The following is a 19696-nucleotide window of genomic DNA, read 5'->3' as shown; positions in this document are numbered from 1 at the left end:
AAAAAATTGTGCAAATAGTAATATTCACATGTAAAACTGATATTATTACATCTAGTTATAAATCTTTGCATTTTTAACCGTTTCACACAGATCATTTTATGGTAGAAAAGGGCGTCCGACCCTGCTCCTGGAGGGCTAACGTCCAGAAGAGTTCAGCTCCAACCCTGATCAAACACACCTGAAAAATCTAACAAAGTCTTCAAGGTTACTTAAAAAAAATGTAAGTTGTATCATAAATTACATTATATGATTGATTATGGAGCTAAATCCTGTAGGACAGTGGACCTCAAGAGTGTGCCACCCCTGAGGCTGAAGAGTAAACAGCAGCAGAAGAAAAATATAAATAAAATGTATATGCCTCAGTTTTATTACACGTAGATATGTCATACATGCAGCATATTTTGCATATCACATATTTTCGCATCACATAAATCACAGAAACATTGATGACTTTTTGATGAAACATTGTTTTATACCTAAATATGGCAACGTATCCTGGGAGATACAACTCATAAATTCATATCAAACATTTAAAAAATTCCTTTGTTTCTATGTTTTACTGAAATCCAAATATATATATATATATATATATATATATATATAATATAAAAAGTGACATGAAATTATTTGTTGGTGATCATTTCCCCTTCTTGCCTGTTTTAGGGTTAAGACAAGGTTCATTTTTCAAAAATGACATGGGACAGTTCTTATCTGCCTATTGTATATTTGAAGGTGGTGGGGCTATGAGATCCAAGTTTTCTCAGTAGGTAATTGCATATAAATAAGAAAGATTTTATCAGACATGTATACAATCATGTATACGGTCACAAATTAGATGTCTAAAATGAGAAACGTTTAAGAGAAATGTCAGAGTATTTTGATATAAGAGGAGCTTCAGTTTGTTGCACAGCCCTATTTGTTTAAACCGCGAAAGGCATCTAAGCTTACGATACTCCTACATCGCTTCAGGTGTTACTCATTTGGCACAAGTCGACTTCTGGTGTATGCGTACCATCGCTTCAGAAAGCCCCTCTGGAGCTGTATGGATTATATTTATGATGGATGGATAATTTTATTGTGTGCTTCAAAACAGACTCCACGTTCACAGTCACTACCATAAAGCTTGGTAGAGGCAGAATATTTAAAATATATCTCTGATTGTGTTCGTCTGAAAGAAGAAGATAGTCATATATACCTAGGATGGCTTAAGGATCATGGGATAATTTTCATTTTTGGGTGATCTATCCCTTTAATATTTGGTAAATACAACCTCAGATGATCAACCTCAGATAGGCTTTCTCCTGGCAACCTCCCAAACAAGCCATACTTGTCCCATCTTTTTCTAATTGTGCTGCCATGAACTTTAACATGCTAACTTAGGCCTGTAGAGTCTGAGATGTAACTTGTTTTTTTTTTTGTTTTTTTTTCTCTGAACAGTGCATGGTCTGACCTTGGGGTGAATCTGCTGGGAAGTTCACTCCTGTGAAGATTGGCAACTTTCTTGGATGTTTTCCACTTGTGAATAATCTCCTTCATTGTAGAATGATGGACTTCAAAATGTTTGGAAATGGCCTTGTAACCCTTCCTAGATTGATGGGCAGCAACAATTGCTTCTCTAACATCGCTTTCCTCCTGTTAACACACACCTGGAGGCTTCCGACCAGCAAACAGCCAAAACTTCTGCTTTTATAAAATTGGTCACACTTGCTGATGATTAATCAATCAAAGGCATTTGATTAGCAGCGCCTAACAGCTACTTACCCTCTTAAATCCTATGGAAGCAGCAAGGGTGTCCTTAGTTTCCCAGGTAAAAGAGTAGTATACTTTAGTGTATTTGAAATATGAATGAAGTACATGAATTATAAAACAAGTATACTTCTACTTGTTGTACTTTATTTAAAGAGTATTTGATTTGTACTTTTTAAAAGTATACTTCAAAAAAGATGTAATTAAGTTCAACTTAATAGTCCAAACAGTAAGTATACTAATTTATCAGTAATCAAATTATTTTTTAAATGTACTTTTTGAAAGTGTACTTTGTTGTTAATGTATTTTAAATTGTATTGAAGTTTATTTTTTTAAGTGTATTAAATTTGACATACTTAGAGTGGCAATTCAGTGTACTTATGGGAAGTATATATTTTTTGGAAATTAATTGTTAGTATACTTTTTTTAAAGTGTACTATGTTCTCACTTCATTAGAAGTGTGACTTCTGTACACTTTATACAGTACACTCTAAAATAAGTGTATTTTTAGTGGCATATCAGAGTACTCTCATAAAATATGTTAAAATACAAAAATGTATAGTGGTAATTTAGTGTACTTTTAGTAAGTACGCTTATTTGTAATACAAAGTATAATTTATTAAAGTGTACACTGATTTCACTTCATCTGTAGTGTAATCTTAGAGTCAGTCTGTTGTTCGTTATCTGGCTCGACTCGGTGTTCATCTTCAGTTCTCTCTTCACAGCAGTTCAGTCAGTGTACTGTTTGAGTACATGAATTACTCGGGGATATTGGTTTGTTTGAACTCAGAGGGAGTGTCAGCCACATTAAAAAAGTTAACAGCTTAAGTCATTTGTGGATTAATGTGTATTGGAGACGCGAACCGTTTAAAACGATTCAGTTCGATTTGGTGAACTGGTTCAAAAAGATCCGGTTACATTGAATGATTCGTTCGCGAACCGGATATCATCACAAACTGCTTTGTTTTGAACTCTCTCTCACAACAGATACGGAAAAGAAGACAATGCTGAATAAAGTCGTAGTTTTTGCTATTTTTGGACCAAAATGTATTTTCGATGCTTCAAAAAATTCTAACTGATCCTCTGATGTCACATGGACTACTTTGATGATGTTTTTCTTACCTTTAGAGCTCTCGGACTAAATCTAAAATATCTTAAACTGTGTTCCAAAGATAAACGGAGGTCTTACGGGTTTGGAACAACATGAGGGTAAGTTATTAATGGCATAATTTTGCTATTTGGGTGAACTAACCCTTTAATTTGAAGAACATGCATGTTCACGTTATGTCTTGGAATACAGACCTGACTTCCCAGATTACAAATTTGAAAATCCACTTAACTCTGCCATTTTTGCCGGGAACTTCTTGTTTGAATTTCACTGATTAAGCAATATGGTAAAAGTGACAGTGGGGTGGTACGGATTAGGGCTGGGATAAACTATAATTTTTTTTAACGATTATTTTGGCGATTATTTTTCGATGCATCGATTAATCTAACGACTCTTTTTTTTTTTTCCAGTCCGATTCTATTTCGGTTTGATTCGATTATCGATAATCTCCCCATTAATTGACTAATACCAATTTATAAAAAGTCCAAAATAAAAGACTATCCAAGTGCAAAGTAATGCATTAGTCAGAGGTAGCGTTCGATAAACTAGCTTACTAAAAAAAAAGTGCATCTTGTAATTCTTCTTTCAGATGAAAATAACAACAAATGGATGTCTAGCATTCAATAAATAAAAAAAAAAAGGTTGCCCAAAATACTTGTTTAGAGCAATTGAAAGAATACAGTAACCAATGTAAACTTGAGGGCTTTAAGCTAACACAGAGAGTGCTTTTCCAACAAAAAATTAACATTGACAGTGGGAGCCAGCAGCCTGTCATGGTGTCCTTCCTGAACCAACAGAATTTAACATTTGTTGAAAACGCATATCTTACTGAAAAAAGTGCATCTTTTAATTCTTCATTCACATAAAAATAACAACAACGTATTGTAGTAATACACTCTGCCACTCACCTTTTTCTTAAAAAAAAAAATACTAATGTAGGTAACTAGAATTTAATAAATGGAACATTATTGTAAAGTGTATCGATTTGTTATACACGGATTCAGATGTCTCATGAGTTCAGTGTTGGACAGATCAGTTGTTTTAACCATTCATTTAAGTGAATTCATTAGTTTGTGAATCGTACATGTCATTATTGGATGTGTAAGCGCTGTATGATTATCCCGGCAGTTTATTTTTTAGCACAACTTTTCAGCAAAAAAATTATCTCAGAATGCTCCATGTGAAACTTTGTTCATCCCAGCTCTGGTACGGAAATAACTACAAGGCCTCTGGCAAATTGGCGCAGGTACCAATACTGTGACCACAAGTGACATATTGCATTTATAGGCAACCCTCACAGGGAAAGGGAAAAAGGCGAGCTGAAGGAGCAGCTTGAGCCAGAAAAAAACAACGCAATTTTAGGTACAGTAATGTCATAGTTATGAATCCAAATCCATTGTCATGATTGATTGACAAATCCATTATAATCAATGATTGTATTTCAATGTTATACATTGTCTATCCTGTTTTCATTCATCCCCATGTCTCTTTCCTGTTTTCACAGATGCAGTGAGGGAGCGATTCCCTAACACCGAGGTGGCAGAGATCCGGGCCCTTCTACGGAGGAAGTGCAACAATGAGAGCTACAAGGCCTCTAGTAACTCAAGTCAGAGCTACAGGTGCTGGTCATATAATTACAATATCGTGAAAAAGTTACTTTTTTTTTATTGTAAATTATTTTTAAAAATGAAACTTTCATATATTCTAGATTCCCTACATGTAAAGTAAAACATTTCAAAAGTTTTTTTTTTATTTTTTTATTTTTTTTATTTTGATGATTAGAGTGTACAGCTCATGAAAGTCCAAAATCCAGTATCTCAAAATATTAGAATATTTACTAAGATCAATCAAAAAATGGATTTTCAAAACAGAAAAGTTCAAGTTCTTGTTTTAGCATGTTCATTTGTGCACTCAATACTTGGTCGGCAGCACATATTACAGCAAATGACTTGCTCCTAGCACAAATTACAGCATCAGTGAATTGTGGCATGGAAGTGATCAGCCTGTGGCACTGCTGAGGCACTATTGAGCCTTCAGATCATCTGTATATTGTTGGATCGACTGTTTCTCATCTTTCTCTTGAAAATATCCCATAGATTCAGGTCAGGCATGTTGGCTGGCCAATAAAACACAGTAATATCATGGTCAGCAAACCACTTGGAAGTGTTTTTTGCACTGTGGGCAGGTGCTAAAGTCCTGCTGGAAAAGGAAATCAGCATCTCCATAAAGCTTGTCAGCAGATGGAAGCATAAAGTGCTCCAAAATCTCCTGGAAGATGGCTGCATTGACGTTGCACTTGATAAAACACAATGGACCAACACCAGCAGATGTCACGGCCCCCCAAATCATTACCGACTTCAGAAACTTCACACTAGACTTCAAGCAGCTTGGATTCTGTGCCTCTCCAGTCTTCCTTCAGACTCTGGGACCATGATGTCAACATGAAATGCAAAATTTACTTTTATCTGAAAAGAGGACTTTCGACCACTGTTCACTGTCCAGTTCTTTTTCTCCTTAGCCCAGGTAAGATGCTCCTGACGTTGTTTCTGTTTCAGAAGTGGCTTGGTAGTCCTTTTCCTGAAGATGTCTAAGTGTGGTGACTCTTGATGCTCTGACTCCGGCTTCATTTGACTAATTTTGAAGCTCTCCCAAGTGTTTGAATCGGCTTTACTTGACAGTATTCTCAAGCTTGTGCTCATCCCTGTTGCTTGTGCTCCTTTGCCTACCCAATTTCTTCCTTCTAGTCAACTTTGCATTTAATATGCTTTGATACATCACTCTGTAAACAGCCACCCCATTATGTAATGACCATCTGTGACTTACTCTCTTTGTGGAGGGTGTCAATGATTGTCTCCTGGACCATTGCCAAGTCAGCAGTCTTCCCCATTAGTGTGGTTTCAAAGAACAAGAGATACCCGGAATTTATACTGTAGGGATGGTCATTTAATGAAACTCAAATGTAAATATTCTAATATTTTGAGATACTGGATTTTGGACTTTCATGAGCTGTATGCTCTAATCAACAAATTAAAAAAAAAAAAAAAAAAAAACTTTTGAAATGTTTTACTTTACATGTAGGGAATCTAGTATAAATTAAAGTTTCATTTTTTAAAATAACTTACAATGAAAAAAATGAACTTTTTCACGATATTCTAATTATATGACCAGCACCTGTAGATATGCATGTGTAGTAAGTTATTTGCCATTGTTCTGTTCCCGGCATTTCAGAGAAAGTCGACTGTTCAAGGTTCCTCCTTTTGCCAATATCTGCTTTTGTGTGTTACTTTAGTGTTAATAATAAAGATCCTTTTCTGAAATGCAATTTGTAATCCGTTGATTTAATGTATTTGAACTGAATTGTAATGTAATACACTTGTAGTGTAATACCAACATTCATGCTTAAGTATAACAAAATGGGGATAAAATTACAAATGAAATGTACTTTCAATTTGTTTCTACCTTACACTATAATAACATTGCACTGAAAGTACGTGTCTATGATGTTTAGGTTGTAATTGAACTTCACTTCAAAAACATTATTATTGTCATAGTGGGACACTTTAAAAGCACTAAATATAGTTAGGAAGTGCATTTGTAGATCACTTGAAATGTTACAGAGGCATACTAAATTAACTGTTTATAGTAATTATAAGTATGATAGCAGTATGCACAAAATGTACTTAAACACAACTATAATTTGCACTGCAATGCCTTTTTAAGTGTATTTACATTAGAATAGCAATACAATGCAATTGTACTGTAAGTGTGCTTAATTGCTCATGAATCTTGATTTTCATTAGTGTATTTTAGTGCACTTGAAGTTTAAAAAAAAGTTGTTCCATTTTAGTATACTATTTACACTAGAAGTGTAGTTAAATAGATGTTAAGTTGAAGTTAATACATAATTGAATACACTTAACTACACTTGGATTTGACGAAAATAGTACAAAATGTAGAAAATATACTTAGTACACTTTTATTAAAGTATATTTTTAATATAATTCTTTTTCACCTGGGTTATCACACATGGCTTCTCCATTTTTATAGTTTTTGTTTAACAAATAATGACACGGTGTAATGCCACATGTTGTTGTTCATCTGAGGTTGTGTTTACCTAATTTTAAGACCTGCCAAGGACCAGATTTTTTTTTAAATTTATTATGTCCTGATATGTAAAAGAATTCAAAACAGTGTACTTTATTTTCACATGATTGTATAAGATTCACTTGCATTTCTTTCATTGTCTATGATCACATATAACTATGATGGTTTAGGAAGAACATCTGAGCTTCTCTTTGAGAATGACCGAATAACCAGTCTAGACCTCATCACAACAAATGCCAATATTTTTACCCAGCAGAGGGATAATCATCTTTGCTAATTTATTTATTTTGAAAGATTTCGCCAAATGATTTTTTGCCTGCTGAAATTTGTTTCTTTTCATTATAAAATAGTTTTATTCTAAATGTTTTTTTCAATTATGCACATAATTGAACTGATAATGTCTTGCACTACAGATGTTAATTATTTGCCATTGTTTCTCTGATCCAATCCAGGTAGTTCTGCACTTTAGCATAGAAACCTTTAGAGCCTGTATTGCCACATCTTTCAGGGCCCCATGACACAATGCCTCTCACCTCGTAGGGCTGTTCTTTAGATCCATAGCCCAACATGGGGAAGAACAGAGGACCCCCACTGTCACCTTTACAACTGTCAACACTTTTAGCATCATCTCCAGCACAGAACATGTTTTCAGTGACAGGCAGATCCCCTGATTCACACTTATCAAGAGTATATTCCTGAACATGGCCATAACGTAAAATTTTACTTCTTAAGCCCCGCTCAAACCCTCCAAAACCTGATATTGTACCCATTGTGCCCTCCATTACAGGTTCATGTGTTTTGTTTGGCAGACACACTGGCCTGATGTTTGGACCGAGTGGCACCCTGGCAGACATTTTGATCAGAGCAATGTCATTATCAAAGTTGGTTGGAAAACCATGCTGACCAACCCGCTGATAATTTGGGTGAATTATGATCTTCTCTGTCTCCATAGTGACTGGGGGTTTGTCTTCTTCAGTTATTCCTCCAAGCCAAGTCATGTTGGTGTTTTCATGTCCATCCACTACATGAGCAGCTGTTAGAGCCCAGTAATCACTGATCAGAGACGCACCACCTCTGGGAGACCTATGTAAGAGCTGCCAGGGAATCTGCCCCAGGCTGGCTGGCTTCCCACCAAAGACTCTGCCACCAAAAGAGACCTCTGTATTCATTCCACACACTAAAAAAAAAATTGTATATATAATATATATATAGGAAAATATGAGTAATGTACAATACACAAAAAAATGTAAAGTTTATATAAAATCTCTTTTTATCTGTCTGTCTATTACCAGGATAACAAGGAGGAATAATGTCATTGTTGTTGTCTTCTGTCCATTTCCGGTCTTCTGCACACCTGTATCTTACTACACAGGAGAAAGAAAAAAAAGAAATTAGCTTAAAAAGTGAGGATTCATCAATCACAAGAATAAAATAGAGTTTTGTACAGTATCTGACCTTTAGGAGTATCCTTAAACCTGTAGTAAGGCTCATTGCAGTGATACTCTATGACAGAGAGATATTCATTGTTTTCTCCACTGATAAACTTAAAGTCTCCATTCAGCAGCAGCTTTGGATCTCCACAGTCAATAACTGTAATGATACATAGGAACAAAATGATGAATGGATGAAATAAAGCAAAATAATAAATCAGGCGATGTGTATTTACTCACTCTTGCACTCTGGCAGTGTCAAATGCCATTGTCCATTACTCTGACAAACAGACTTAAAACTTGCAATCTCTTTCTCTCCCTTACAGAAGGCAAAGGAAAAGAAAAGCACAATATTACCGGGGAAAAATAAATAAATTCATGTCACATGATACTTAGGCCATCACCACCAGATTTCCAGGTTTGACCATCACCATGATTTTTAATCTCACCATCATAAGCTTGTATCCTGGGTTACAGCGCACATGAATGTAGTCTCTGTACAAGTACTCTTCAAAATCTGGTGTGACTTTTCCATTGCTGATACTGTCTGGATATGGACACTTCACCCCTTTAAAAGAGATGTGAGGATATCAGTCTAATATATATTTGCATAGATATTTAAAGATTTATAGTGATTCATCAGTGTTCTGACATCCATATGGAAAAACAGTCAATAAAGATGCAGTATATTTCTCTCTCTCACTCTGTGTGGTGTAATGTAAGCTCCACCCCTGGCTCTGTCCGTATCTGTCGGTGTGATACTCCAGCTGGACGGAGTGGGTGCCCGTTTTGAGGATGCCAGGACTGTTTCCTCCGCAGTACTTCTTGGTTTTTCCTAGGGCAGACACCTGAGAAAAAACGAGAAGCAAAAGTGAACCAAAAATGTGTATTCATATGAAGATAGACAGACATTTATAGCAAAACATACTTGCAGCCAGTGGAAGAGGCAGGCTGGTCCTTGATTGTAGACCTGCTCTATGTGGAAGGTCTGGCTAAAGTTGAGAGTGATGACGAAGCCTGGCTCCACAGAGATGCTGTAGACACAGTCCAGATCATGCGGGGACATGTCTGGGTAACCAGGACTGGAGATGGTCCCCTCTAGTTCACTGTGCACCCCACCTCCACAGTCCACTAGCACAGGAATGAAACACACACCACTTGCTATAGGTTATGATTTTTGTTTTTTGTTTTTCAGATGGCTGTAAAGTTAGACTTTACATAAGTGTTATTTTGGTATTATTTATATACTATAACCGTTTTTATTAATTTTATTAACCGTTATTATTAGCTTTATTTTTTCATATATATATATATATATATATATATATATATATATATATATATATATATATAGAGATATATAGATATATATATATATATATATATATACAGTATATGGTAGTATATATACTACCAACCTCCATAATCAACAAACAGCATGCTGAAAATGAAAACATATCACCTGGACAGTTATTAATGAACACACTTACAGGCGCAGGTGCGATGGTCAGACCTTAGCGTGTAACCATGGTGACATGCACAGAGGTAGGAGCCAAGAGTGTTGAGGCATATCTGTGAACATGGTGGACCTTTTACCACACTGGAAGATGAACACTCATCTATGTCTAAGGAACAGGTATATAAGGATATCAAGCATTAAAAGATGTACACAAAAGGTTATGGTGTTAATACAGCACTGAAATTGTAGCATATTTAATTAAATGACATCACGTGACACAAGCAACAGTGCTGTTGTTCCATTACTCAGCATACTGCTTTTATACAACAGTTCAATAAACAAGAAATACATACTGAGCAACTTGCATTTTAGAGGCATTATTGTCAGTTACTATGTCTATTTTTGTTGCGTTTATAGTTCCAAATGAAGCCACAGTCCCCGGGCAACACACCACACCACAGCGCAGTACAAGTAATGTGTTACTGAATGAGTGTTTTTGAATGAATCAGTTGAGTGAATGATTCAATGACTTGCTCATAAAGACAGTCATTTGTCTGCACCTACTGGTGTATCGATGTAATCACAGACAGTAGCAATATTACCATCTTAAGTAGTGAATTAACTTATAAAACACCTGTGAATAAAACTGTTCCCATCTAATGTGTTTAAAAGAACAACATTTTCCTGTGAAACTGGTGCAATGTATCAATAATAAAAATAAAGGTTACTGTAACTGGTTAAGCCACTGTGGTTCTTTTTTCCATCATAATAAATTATCTACACCTCAGATGCCTGATGTTTGAGAACGCAATTAATTTCGGTAGGACTAAATGTGTTTCTATCAGAGTTTATGCACAAATTTTCTTATTGGATAAAAAAAATAATGTATCTGCCTCAACTGAGCAAACACATTTTTTAATTGCATTTTAAGATTTTATGCACATCTTAGTGTTTCCATCCAGCCTTTTTTTTTTTTTTTTTTTTTTTTGCAATATCTCAAAATTCACAAATGTTAATGGAAAATACCCAACTGACAGTCTGTATTGAATGCACAAACACAGACAAGGGGAGTGATACAAATAGTTAAAAGCCAATCAAATTTGAGGACTGTTGAAAAAAAAAATGTGGAATGTTAAACATCCTAATAGAACATGTTTAGTAAAAAACATATGTACACAACTAAATTCTTTGTGATATGCTTGGAAGATGTAGCCAAACTCACCAACAGCCTGGTAGAATGCAGCGAATCCCAAGTGTGACTCATGATTTGAGTCGTCTGTTAGAAAAACCAGCTGGAGACGGTTACCAGGAGCCAAGATGGGCTTTTCACCTGGGTGAAACCTGTCGGTGGAATTCTGACCACAGAACTTCCCCAGAACCTTCTCACCAGACACAACCTGAACATAAAAAATTACATGTGCTGAGGTATTATAAACGAAATATGTCTTGACATTTTCAAACCTAATTCACATCTAGTGCATATAAATTTATGGAGTCATTGCCCCACAACACAAGATACAACGCAGTACAAGGTATGGATTGTGCAACGTCCAAGCTGAAATATCACTAACCGAGACAGAGTCGTAGTAACAGTTTGGAGAGGGCTCAATGTCCAAGTGATTGAATGTTAGCTGGATCTGGTAGCCTTGAGGCACCTCCAGGTCCCACTGTTCCTGAAGATTCGCTGGATATGGTTGAGGGTACTGTGGAGAAGACACCTCTCCAAACATGGCCGGCTCACATTTACACACACTGACACATGCCCACAGCAGGCTGAATCAGTTTTTGAGTAAAAAACAGAAAAAGATCATAATTGTCATGCTGGAAGATTTCAGTAAATAGACAAAGTAACCATTTTAACCATTTTGATATTGTTAAAGAATGTCACTGTCCACCAATGATTGTTATTAAATAAACCACACAGTTGAATTTCTATATTGTAACACATGCAAATGTTAAGTATTAAATCTAAAAACAACTTACCAAATTATTAGATGTATTCCATCCATAACAGATATGCAGATGTCAATAACTGTTTCACTACACTGTTAATGCAGTGATGAGGATTTCTTGTGATAAAGTGTATGTGGTTAACAATCACAAATGAGAGAACAAGAGTCTAAAAGTCATCAAAAAAGGTAAACTTGTTTGATTTGGCTATGGCAGAAAAGAGAGAGAGATGACTACTTTTCCAGTAAACCTTGCTGTGTTTTTTAACCTGTTTACTCAAACATTAAGGGTTAAAGTCTACAGAGATCATTTTCATGCATCTTTTCTTTACAGATTATTAGATGTTTCCATCCTTGTCAGTTACAAAGAAAGTGTTTGTGTATAAAGTAGTTTTGAGGAAATAAATCATAATTCATAAATATTAGCTGTTTAGGCATTGCAGGTGGGCAATGTGTTTAAAAGTCACCATAAAAGGTTTATTTGATTTGGCTGAAGAGGAACACAAATCTAGAAAGGCAAAAGTACAAGGCATGGAAAAGCCATGAAAGATAAAAAAAAAAAAAAAGAGATGGTGCAAACTGAGGAAACCTCAACATGCTGGATTACTCGTAGGAAAAAAGAACATTTTTACAAAAGAAACTGAATGCCTTTACATGTGAAAATGATTTTATTAGGAGTATAAAACTGAAATCATTTATGGTAATAACTGATCAGATATAGTAGACGGACACTCTGATGTGTATTGTAATAACTGGTGTAGGTGAATATCATTTTAGTAAACAGATGTTAGTTTTTTTCCATGGTTTCTTTGATCCAATCCAAGTAGTTTTTGACTTTAGTATAGTAGGCCTTAAAGCTTTCATTTCCACATCCACGAGGACCCCATGATACAATTCCTATAAGACGATAAGGCTGGTCTGGAGACCCAGAACCCAGAGCTGGGGAAAACAAAGGACCTCCACTGTCACCTTTACAACTGTCAATGCTTTTAACATCATCTCCAGCACAAATCATGTTTTCAGTGACAGGCAGATTCACTGGATCACACTCATCAAGAGGATATTCCTGAATATGCCCATAACGTAAAATTTTACTTTTTAAATCCCGCTCAAACCCTCCAAAACCCGATACTGTGCCCTCCATTACAGGTTCATGTGTTTTCTTTGGCAGACACACTGGCCTGATGTTTGGACCGAGTGGCACCCTGGCAGACATTTTGATCAGGGCAATGTCACTATCAAAGTTTTTTGGTTCTTTACCTTTACCAACTCTAGTATAATTTGGGTGAATTATGATCTTTTCTGTCTCCATAGTGACTACGTTTTTGTCCAGACCATCAATTATTCCCCCTAACCAATTCATGGTGGTTTCTTCATGTCCATCCACTACATGAGCAGCTGTTAGAGCCCAGTAATCACTGATCAGAGATGCACCACCTCTGGGAGTTGACCTATGGAGAAGCTGCCAGGGAATCTGACCAAGTCTGGCTTGTTTCCCACCAAAGACTCTGCCACCAGAAGAGACCTCTGTATTCATTCCACACACTACAAGAGAGAAATATGAAATATATTAAAGAAATATGAAAGCCAACCAAGCATGTTTGGGTTTATAATCATATTCAGGATGATTCAGTACCTGGTTCACATTTGGGCGAATCATCTGTTAATTTTTGACCACTCTCAGACTCCCAATAACCCTCAGCATTACAGGTAAAATGACCTGAAGAAAGAGAAGACAGAATGTTGTGGAACTAACTACTGTTTTATCAAGAATTACAACAATGGTGTTTACATAAAACAAACATCTCACCAGTGTTATCCAGTTGATAATATTGAGAATTACACTTGAAACTGATTTGTTTCTTATAAGTTGTTGGAGGATCTTTATCTGATAGCTCCATTAATTCATGAAGCTCTGGAATGCCACAATCCACAGCTAAGGAGTACAACAAGAACAAGAGGTTTTTTTTTAGGTGGGTGGGTTGTGTTAATGACACATTAACAATTTTCAGCTTCATGCTAAAAAGCATTCTGGATGTGTCTCCAAACATAATGAGCTGCCTAGACGTGCCGATATACAATATATCACAATAATGAACATGATAATGTTTTTTGCGGGCACTTCAAAACACTGTGAATTATTATTTATTACAAATTATTCAGATTTTTAGAATGCATTTTAAGAATGGTTTTCCATCAACTGCAACAACAATAAAAAGTACAACACTGCATGTGTGCTGCTTCAAAAAGAGGCATACACACTCTGACATAAACAACACCAATGCAGATATGAAGCCTGGCAAAACAAGTGAAATAGACGTGCTGAATGAAAATGAACGAAAAGAATAATATTGTTAACATTAGCTCATTGTTAATGTTAGTTAATGCATTAACTAATGCTAACTAATGAGACCTTATTGTAAAATGTTACCTATTGTTTAATTCTTTTGTACTTTAATCTGTTTGAAATATTTGTTGTGTATTGTTTTGTGTATTGTTTTATAGTATTTAAATGTTCAGATTTCTTTTTGTTAGAAGAAAGAAAAGTTATTACACCTGATATTGCCACGTAACAGTTGTATATAAAATCATACGACGAGGAATAAATTGAAGGAACAAACTCATAACATAAACTCAGTAAATAACCACTTCCATATTGCTTACATAGACAAAGACGGACCGAGAATGGGAGATAACTCAAGGTTTAAGTAGACAGAGGAAACAAAGGGAGCTAATGAGTTAATTAACGAACACCAGGTTAACCATCAAAGGAACTAAATAGAAACTAGTCACAGGAAAACACAATGAAACAGAACACACGTTACAGATATAGTATGACAACACCTTTTTGCAACTTATTTCAATACCATGATAAATGTTTATACTGTGGTAAAATCTTAAGCAATTATCGTGACATGTAAATTTGATACCGTCACATGCCTAGAGCTGGCAAACATTTTTTGGGCATTGTACTGTTGGTGTGCCCACTACATGAAAGCGGTTTCAAATGACTACTTAGAAAACAGCTACTTAGCAAATTTGTGCAAAGCAGCTGTTTTTTGTAAGCTTATAACATCACGTCACATCATTAACTGTATTTCTGAGAACAGTAGTTGAAGACAGCCCATTTAATACTAAGGATCAGAGAGAAGGTTGGAAAATGATCAGGCAAAAATATGATGTTTTCCCATGTATATCTTAAAACACAACTTACTCAGAAATCAAGAAAAGAAGACAGTAGCCTATGAAAAGACAATTCTCACGTTCACAGGCGATAACAGGACTCCACTCTCCATTCTTCTGACATGTGGATTCATACTCAACCTCAGCTGATTTAATCTGTGAAACAAAGAGTGACTCAAAAAGTTTGACTCATAAGCTACTTTATAAAGTGCATGCAGACTGCTATCTATCTGCAAAAGCAAATTATACAAATTTAAAGTAATTCAATTATATCTATTAATTATTCAATTATATATAATGTTTCTAAATAAATAATTTATTTACACATTTCTATTAATTATATAATTCATCTAACTTTAATCTGCAGCTCTTCAGTCTGGGCAGGTAAAACCAATCAGACTTACTGATTTTAATACATGTCCTTTATCACACTTCACTTTAACCTTGTAGCCCGTGGGATATTCAGAATAAGAATGCTGTGAGATCAGACTAGATGATGGCGTCACAGGTCCAACACAATTCATCTCTGAGAGAAATTAAATAAACAACAACAACGCAACATGTAAATAAACAATTCACAGCGCTTTACAATTAACAATATATATTAGTCATCACATTTTCAATGTCAGATTCTCAGATTGTTACATTTTGTTCTACCAATCCTGAATTTGCAGCATATCCTTGATTAGTTTTAAAGATGGGGGCACACACCTCTCACTCTGTAACTGAGGCTAAATCCTCGGTTTGCTCCTTTGTGGTCTGTCCTGAAGATAATCTCAACATGTTGAGACCTTGTGAGGAAGAACGAAGGGAGTTTCCTTCCACAAAATGTCCTAACGTCACCAGAGAGAGGTTTTACCTAAGAGTAAAGAGTATATAAAGAGAGAAGTAGTCAATGAGGAGAAATACAAAGAGAAAGAGACAATGTTCAAATATTGTATAACATATGTTGCATACAGTTAACGAGTCGATACACTGTCCATTCTCTTTCATTTCCACATCAAACACGCCTGTGAACGTCAGCTCAAACTGCAGACCTTCTTCTACAGCCAGAGTGTAAGAACACACAGAGTTTTCAGGGTACGGCTCAGGCCAGCCAGGTGACATCAGAACACCTTTTTGAGAGCCGTTGCGATCTTCACTGCAGCTAACTAACAGACAGAAAGAAAACAAAACGTGTCACTATCTGCTATAGGGATTAAGTTTAAAGTAGGGCTGTAAACTGAATAAGAAATTAATCAAGTTATATATATGCAAGCGGCAATGAAAGGGCCCCTCGCACCCGGGGCCACCATCACCCGGTGGCCTTAGGAAAACAGTGAATAGTGGGTAACATGCATGTAAGCGAGTAAATACAGTTGAAATATGGCAAAGACATTTCGATGTGCCACACTTCCTGCTGCCAACAGGTGACACTTTGACTATTACTGAATATTGCCATGTAGATGTCTTCAGGCTAAGACTATTATTAATCATGTGAAGTTTGGTGCAGATCGGACATTGTTTGCCTGAGTTACAACAACTTCCTGTTTCAGGGCGTTAATCTCAAAGCACTTAGCCAAGTGTTGCATGTGTAACGTGTTTTTAGTATGTTTTGGTACTTCCTGGCATATCTAAATGTGTTTCTGGGAGTGAATTATTGTGCAAAGCATGCCATTTCCTGTTGTCAGTAGGTGGCGCTATGACTAACTGAATAATTGCATAGAGATGTCTTCAGGCCAGAAATCACACCTGAAGTTTGGGGCAGATCAGACACTATATGCCTGAGTTACAACAGCTTTTTCCTTCATGGAGAAACATCAGAATTTTGTCAGGCCGCCACAGACACGCCTTTCAGCAAAAACTCAAGATCTTTGCAATTTAACGTCACAAAGGCCTTTAGATTAGACTGACCAAAAATGACATTGATCTAAATCTCTAGGAGGAGTTGATCACAGTGTAAAGCATGTCATTTCCTGTTGCCCGCAGGTGGCGCTTTGACTGTAACTGAATATTGCTTTGTAGATGTCTTCGGGTCAGGACTCTAATGAATCATGTGAAGTTTGGGGCAGATCGGACATTGTATGCCCAAGTTATAACAACTTGCCGTTTCATGACAAAACATCGAACTTTGTCAGGCATAGACACGCCCTTTAGTGAAAACTCAAGATCTTCGCAATTTAACGTCGCAAAGGCCTTTAGATTAGATCGACCAGATATGACCTTGATCTGATTAAAGCTCTAGGAGGAGTTTGTTAAAGTACAATGTCTGGAAATGACAAAAACTGCCAAAATTTTGCAGAGAAAATTCAAAATATCTCACTTTCTGTTGGGTTTTCAGATTTTGCACCCCATGGACTTTTCTGTAGGTATTGGGCTGTTACATCTGTCTACTGAATTTCATAACTGTACATGAAACGTAGTGCGAATGGTGCTTAATTGAAATTTTGTAGGTGGTGCTATTGAGCCATTTTGCCACACTTAATTCTGAAACCCATATCAGATGTAAATTTTAACCACTTCTGACGCGTGTGCAAAGTTTCATGAGTTTTCGAGCATGTTTAGGCCCTCAAAAATGCGATTCATTTCGAAGAAGAAGAAGAATTGACTGAGCAATTACAATAGGGTCCTCACACCACCAGTGCTCAGGCCCTAAATATTTGTATTTTAGCACATTGGGCTATTATGATAGACAAGTATATTGTTGAATAGACATTAGAAAATGTTTAGTCTTTCAGAGTTAAAAGTCAAGATGAAACTTCACAGATTTCTTTTGTATTGTTACACATTTCCAAGTGAATTGGCTTATTGAAATGTAGGGCAGGGGATTAGTTTTATCTGTTGGTTTTTGATTGGATTTTGAGAAAACACCTCTTTACCATCTTCACCAACTACAATTTTAATTGGCCTTCAATGTTTTAATCATTCATCAGCTGGAAAAAAAATTCTGAAAGGGATCCCTAAGATATTATTCCTCTGTGTCATTGTGGGGTGTGGTCTTCCCTATTCTATTAGAGAATTACAAGGATTATTAAAACTATATAGTTATAATGTTTTTTGTAAACAGCCCTTTATTCTTGTTGCTATGCCAATTGTTAAACACATATTTCATTTTTTTCTTAGTGGAAGTTTTAAGATGTAGTAGAAGCTTTAAGACAAATTATATTTTTTAAATTATGCTAAGTAGCCAAGTAATTTACAGGATAATAAAAAAATAATAATTTATTTTATTTTGCAATAATGACTAGCTGACTGACATTATTCCTTTCATTATTAATTGTTAAATTGACAACCCCAGTAAAATTGCCTCAAAATCTTCGGTTCAAAATCTCAATCGACCACATCCATTCATTACCTTGGCAGGTGTGCTCATCAGAGTTAAGGACGTAACCTGGTCTGCAGAAACAGCGATAACCTCCAATGTAGTTATTGCAGAGTTGGGTGCACTCATTTTCAGGGTCCGTACACTCATTAACATCTAAAAGTCAGTGGGATTTGATGTTAAAGCAATGGCTAAGATATCATTCTCAATGACCCACCATCTCATATCCATTCTGCCCTGCAGGCAGTGTATTTCTCATCATCTGTCACTCACCCTGAATGGCGTAAAAGCCTCGAAATCCAGTGTGTCTCTCAGGGTTTGAGTAGTCTGCAAGAAATGAAACAGAGAGACAACCCCCACGGGAGGAGTGGAGGAAAGGGTTGATAGACGACTGCAGTTCCTTCATGGACTTCCGTCCACACAGTTTGAAAAGAAGCTCCGCATCAGCAAATATCTGGACAAAAATTGTTGTCACTTACAAACAAAATATAAATTTATGCAAAATATACACTGTAGTACATTTTATTTTTCCCACAAACACTCCCTTTAACATAAAACGGCACTTCTAAGTGCGCACAGATACAGTATGTGGAAAAAAAAACTCTTTCGAACACACACACCTTAAGGGAATCATCCTCACAATCAAAGCTTTCTTCCAGGTCCAAATGTATGAGAGTGAGTGTGATTCTGTGTCCAGTCGGAGCACACTCTTTCCAAGTCAGTCTGGAATTGGGGTCATACCCTCGTGGGTGTCCAGGGGATTGCACCCATCCAGTCAACGGCACTGACCCACACACAGGAAGAAGAAGGACAATAACACTAGATAGGAAAAGTCAGAAATAAACAAATTCATAATGGAGAATAAGAGAGAAAATAGATAGATAGATAGATCGATAGATAGATAGATAGATAGATCGATCGATCGATCGATCGATCGATCGATCGATAGATAGATAGATAGATAGATAGATAGATAGATAGATAGATAGATAGATAGATAGATAGATAGATAGATAGATAGATAGATAGATAGTGGAAAAATGATTACATGTAGAGAAATACATACATACCAGAAAGCAATCATGATGGGAAGTGTTAAAAAAACTCGCTCTCTCGTTTCACTTTCATGTTCTATGTGCATCATCATGTCCCAGCCCCCTTTTCCCTTAAAAACAGTCAACATACTTGAGTGTATGAGTGTTTCTCAACATCTGTCAGTGGGCGTTCACCCTGGACTGACATGAACTGTAGCGGAGATGTAGTGGCTGTGCCAGACAGAACACTGTCTACAAGAACATACAAGCCTCATTAATATTACACAACATCCATTTAAAGTTTCAAACTTATGCAGTTATTTGAATATTTAAGATTATTATGTACAGTGCCCCAAAAAACTTATATGAACACTTTTGGACA

General features: G+C 36.1%; 2 protein-coding genes across 2 annotated transcripts; both read right to left on the bottom strand.

The window, feature by feature from the left end:
* Positions 1-5974: 5974 nt before the first annotated feature.
* Positions 5975-11990, bottom strand: LOC137034040 (complement C1s subcomponent-like). The gene is made up of 11 exons (XM_067406624.1): positions 11831-11990; positions 11419-11620; positions 11070-11244; positions 9879-10013; positions 9317-9519; positions 9092-9236; positions 8838-8956; positions 8629-8707; positions 8414-8548; positions 8248-8322; positions 5975-8135 (listed from the first exon to the last, which is right to left on the bottom strand). Exons 1-11 carry the CDS (start codon positions 11854-11856, stop codon positions 7375-7377), a joined length of 2055 nt encoding a protein of 684 aa, XP_067262725.1. The 5' UTR covers positions 11857-11990; the 3' UTR covers positions 5975-7374.
* A 461-nt stretch (positions 11991-12451) lies between these two features.
* On the bottom strand, positions 12452-19463 carry LOC137034031 (mannan-binding lectin serine protease 2-like). Its single transcript, XM_067406611.1, has 11 exons — positions 19351-19463; positions 18901-19099; positions 18554-18734; positions 18314-18436; positions 15937-16130; positions 15691-15838; positions 15384-15505; positions 15060-15135; positions 13607-13732; positions 13433-13516; positions 12452-13341 (listed from the first exon to the last, which is right to left on the bottom strand). Exons 1-11 carry the CDS (start codon positions 19461-19463, stop codon positions 12584-12586), a joined length of 2124 nt encoding a protein of 707 aa, XP_067262712.1. The 3' UTR covers positions 12452-12583.
* Between the last annotated feature and the right edge of the window lie 233 nt (positions 19464-19696).

This window comes from Chanodichthys erythropterus, chromosome 2 (genome assembly GCF_024489055.1).
Source record: "Chanodichthys erythropterus isolate Z2021 chromosome 2, ASM2448905v1, whole genome shotgun sequence".
In the NCBI taxonomy this organism is placed as follows: Eukaryota; Metazoa; Chordata; class Actinopteri; order Cypriniformes; family Xenocyprididae; genus Chanodichthys; species Chanodichthys erythropterus.
This window is presented reverse-complemented; position numbering and strand designations above follow the sequence as displayed.